Source organism: Tupaia chinensis, unplaced genomic scaffold (genome assembly GCF_000334495.1).
Source record: "Tupaia chinensis unplaced genomic scaffold, TupChi_1.0 Scaffold000110_1, whole genome shotgun sequence".
NCBI classification, from domain to species: domain Eukaryota; kingdom Metazoa; phylum Chordata; class Mammalia; order Scandentia; family Tupaiidae; genus Tupaia; species Tupaia belangeri.
In genome coordinates, this window is record NW_006159574.1 from 3,541,411 (window position 1) to 3,544,257 (window position 2,847).

The following is a 2,847-nucleotide window of genomic DNA, read 5'->3' on the forward strand; positions in this document are numbered from 1 at the left end:
GAGCAGAGAGCTCCCTGCCCTGCCCAGCAGCATCCTGCAGTTGGGGTTTCTCAGACATCTCTGTGCTACAGAAAAGTCTGCTCCTTTCTACAGATTTTTTTTTTTTTTTTTTTTTTTTGCTATTGGGTGCGTGTGCTCACCAGACAGACAGAGACAGAGAGATGGAAAGCGAGAAACCACCCCCCAGGGGGGATGGCCACACCGCAATCCCTTCTCCTCCATTCTCCTCTCGGGATCTTGGGCACGCACGCACACGCGCCTGGCGTGAGTTTTAAGCCACCGGGTCCAGGATGCGAACCGCGGTCGACTACGTGGGAGTCCAGCAACTTAGCCATTACGCTAACTGCTGGTCCCAGTGATTTATTTTTAAAGATCAATGGACAGCCCCAGTGAAATCTAGATACCCCCTCCCCAACTTGCCTTTAAGTCAGAGTGTGTGCTCTCACGTCCCCTCCAGAGCCATCTTGGAGCACCGCATGCCCTAACACACCGGAAGTCATCTCTCGTACAGCGTCAGTGCTGGTGGGACTTGCCTTTCGCAGCACATGTATTCCGAGATGAATATCACTTAAAAATGGATTCCTATTTTAGGCATCCCAGGCCTCTGTGGGGTCAGCGTCTGCCTTGTCATGTCCTGAGTATCCAGAACACAAAAACCTGTTATGTATTGTCTACATTGTTTCCTTTTTTTTTTTTTTTTTTTTTTTTTTACAAAAGGGTTTACCACATGGCTCTTCATAGAAAGCCTCTATTGAATTTACTCAGTATTTGAAAAAAATAAATGTATCCCTGCCTTCATTATTGTTCCAATCTGGGCTTTTATTGAGCCTCATTCCTATTTCTTTCTGCTGAACTTAGTAAACATTAGTGAACAAAGTGTGCATTTCTCATGTGTTCCAATCTGGGTGTGCAAGTCAGACAGTGTTTGTGTATGGACCCTCTCCTGCTGCTGCTGGTGTGCAGGTGCGGTTGGGGTAATTGATGTGTGAAATGGGATGGAAAGGAAAGGAGATGCCGTGCTGTGGTGAGAGGCCAGGAGGACAACGATGCTCTGGACTCTCCCAGCCACTCTGCACACAGGGGCTCCCCATGGCCACTGGGCTGGGATTCCATGTGTGATCCATACTTTATTTATGTATAGATTTGTATATTAAAGGGTTGAAAAAACTTACTAAAAATAAAAATAAATTGAGACTAAGGATTAAATAACTAATATAGAACCATACAACTCCCTCTCTCTTTTTTTGGAGAAGTTTTTGCTATAGGGTGTGCGCACTCACCAGACAGACAGAGAGAAACAGAGAGACAGAAAGTGAGAAATCACCCCCCAGGGGGAGGGCCACACCACAATCCCTTCTCCTCCATTCTCCTCTCGGGATCTTGGACATGCACACACACGTGTCCAGCGTAAGTTTAGGCCACCAGATCCAGGACTCGAACTGCAGTCAGCTACATGGGAGTTCAGTGACATAGCCATTATGCCAACTGCTGGTCACAAAACTCCCTCTTTTAAAGTTTATTCACTTGCTGTTTCTATGAGAGAGAGTCAGCCCAACAGGGTCCACATGCTGCAGCCCACCCTAGGCCCAGGACCATGAGCACATGCGTGCCTGGAATGTTTGAGGAAGTCCTTGGAGGTGAACTGAGGACCTTGTCCTGTGTGTCCAACTTCATTAAAATTGTGCCACTGCCCCACCCATACAGAACTTCTGAAATTTCCCATTTCAAGTGAAGACCTCTGTGCTGCCCTCTGTGGTCTTTGGTCCTGGTCTGCGGTTTCTCAGGAGGCTGTGCTTGGGCATCCCTGGGGTGTCGTGACGGTCAGAGTATGTCAGGCCCGGCTCGGGCCTCTGGAAGTCCGAGGGTTATTGCATGTGAGACGTGGCGTGGCCTGCACGTGCCCTGCCCTGCATGGAGTGGTGCGGGAAGAGCAGAAAGAAAGCACAGGCACTGCCCCGGAAGTCGGCTCTGGAAGAGGAGAGGGCCGTCCTCCTGCAGGAGGCGCTGTCGGGAATAGCTCCTCCTACCCGCTCCTGCCTGCCTTGGGCTGCTCCTCAGGGAGCAGGACTTTACTGAGGCCCCGTTGAGAGGGTTTGGAGAGGTAGTTCCCATGGAAACAGGCTCTAGAGTGACACAAATCCAGAACCTTCCTTGGTTGTCCGTCATCCGAACCAGAGTCCTCTAAGGTCCCTGGAGGAAAGTCGGCTTTCGATAGAGCTCGGGGCTGTGCTTTCTGAGCCCCAAGGAGCCCTTCTCCCGTGGGGCTCGGTTCAGGCTTGTCATCGGGAGTCGTTTGCTAATTGTGATTTGCCCACAGCAGGAAGGGAGCCCTGGTGGGACCAGCTAATCCCCAAGGCAGCGGCAGTTCTCCAAGTCCCGGTTTACACTCCAGGCCTCTCGTGCACCGTGAAACGTGTCCACGTGCAGAGGAGGAACAAGCACGGGTGTGCAATGTTGCACGCTCACGCACACAGAGGCCGATGGGAACTGTGTTTAGCTGTCACGTGGTCCTGATTTCAGACCCACTATGTGAGGGCTCCCGCTGCCTCATCCGCATCCAAACACACTTCTGTCAACTGTCGTCTGAAAGTTCATAATTGTAGATCTAATTATTTACTTGGCTAAAGATGTCTTTGTTTTTAAAAATGCCTGAAAAGAGGATGTGCAATGTGGGTGAGCCCCAGCAAGCTTTGTGAGATTTCTCCTGAGAACCGTGTGACAGAGTGCAAGGAGAAAAGTGTTAGGACGTGGATGCACGGCGAGGCTGGGAAGGACTGTCACCTGACCGCCTGACGGGCCTCGCCGTGCGGTAGACTGGGACTCTTTCAAAGACAGGCGTTGGGGGCC

The 2,847-nt window shown here is 50.9% G+C and overlaps 1 protein-coding gene across 1 annotated transcript in view; it reads right to left on the reverse strand.

Moving 5' to 3' along the window:
- LOC102487762 (olfactory receptor 151-like) overlaps positions 1-2,166 on the reverse strand; it is a 3,255-nt gene extending 1,089 nt beyond the window's left edge. The window contains 2 exon segments of the mRNA XM_014586035.1: positions 536-582; positions 2,042-2,166. Coding sequence (XP_014441521.1) covers positions 536-582; positions 2,042-2,166 — 172 coding nt within the window.
- Positions 2,167-2,847: the final 681 nt, after the last annotated feature.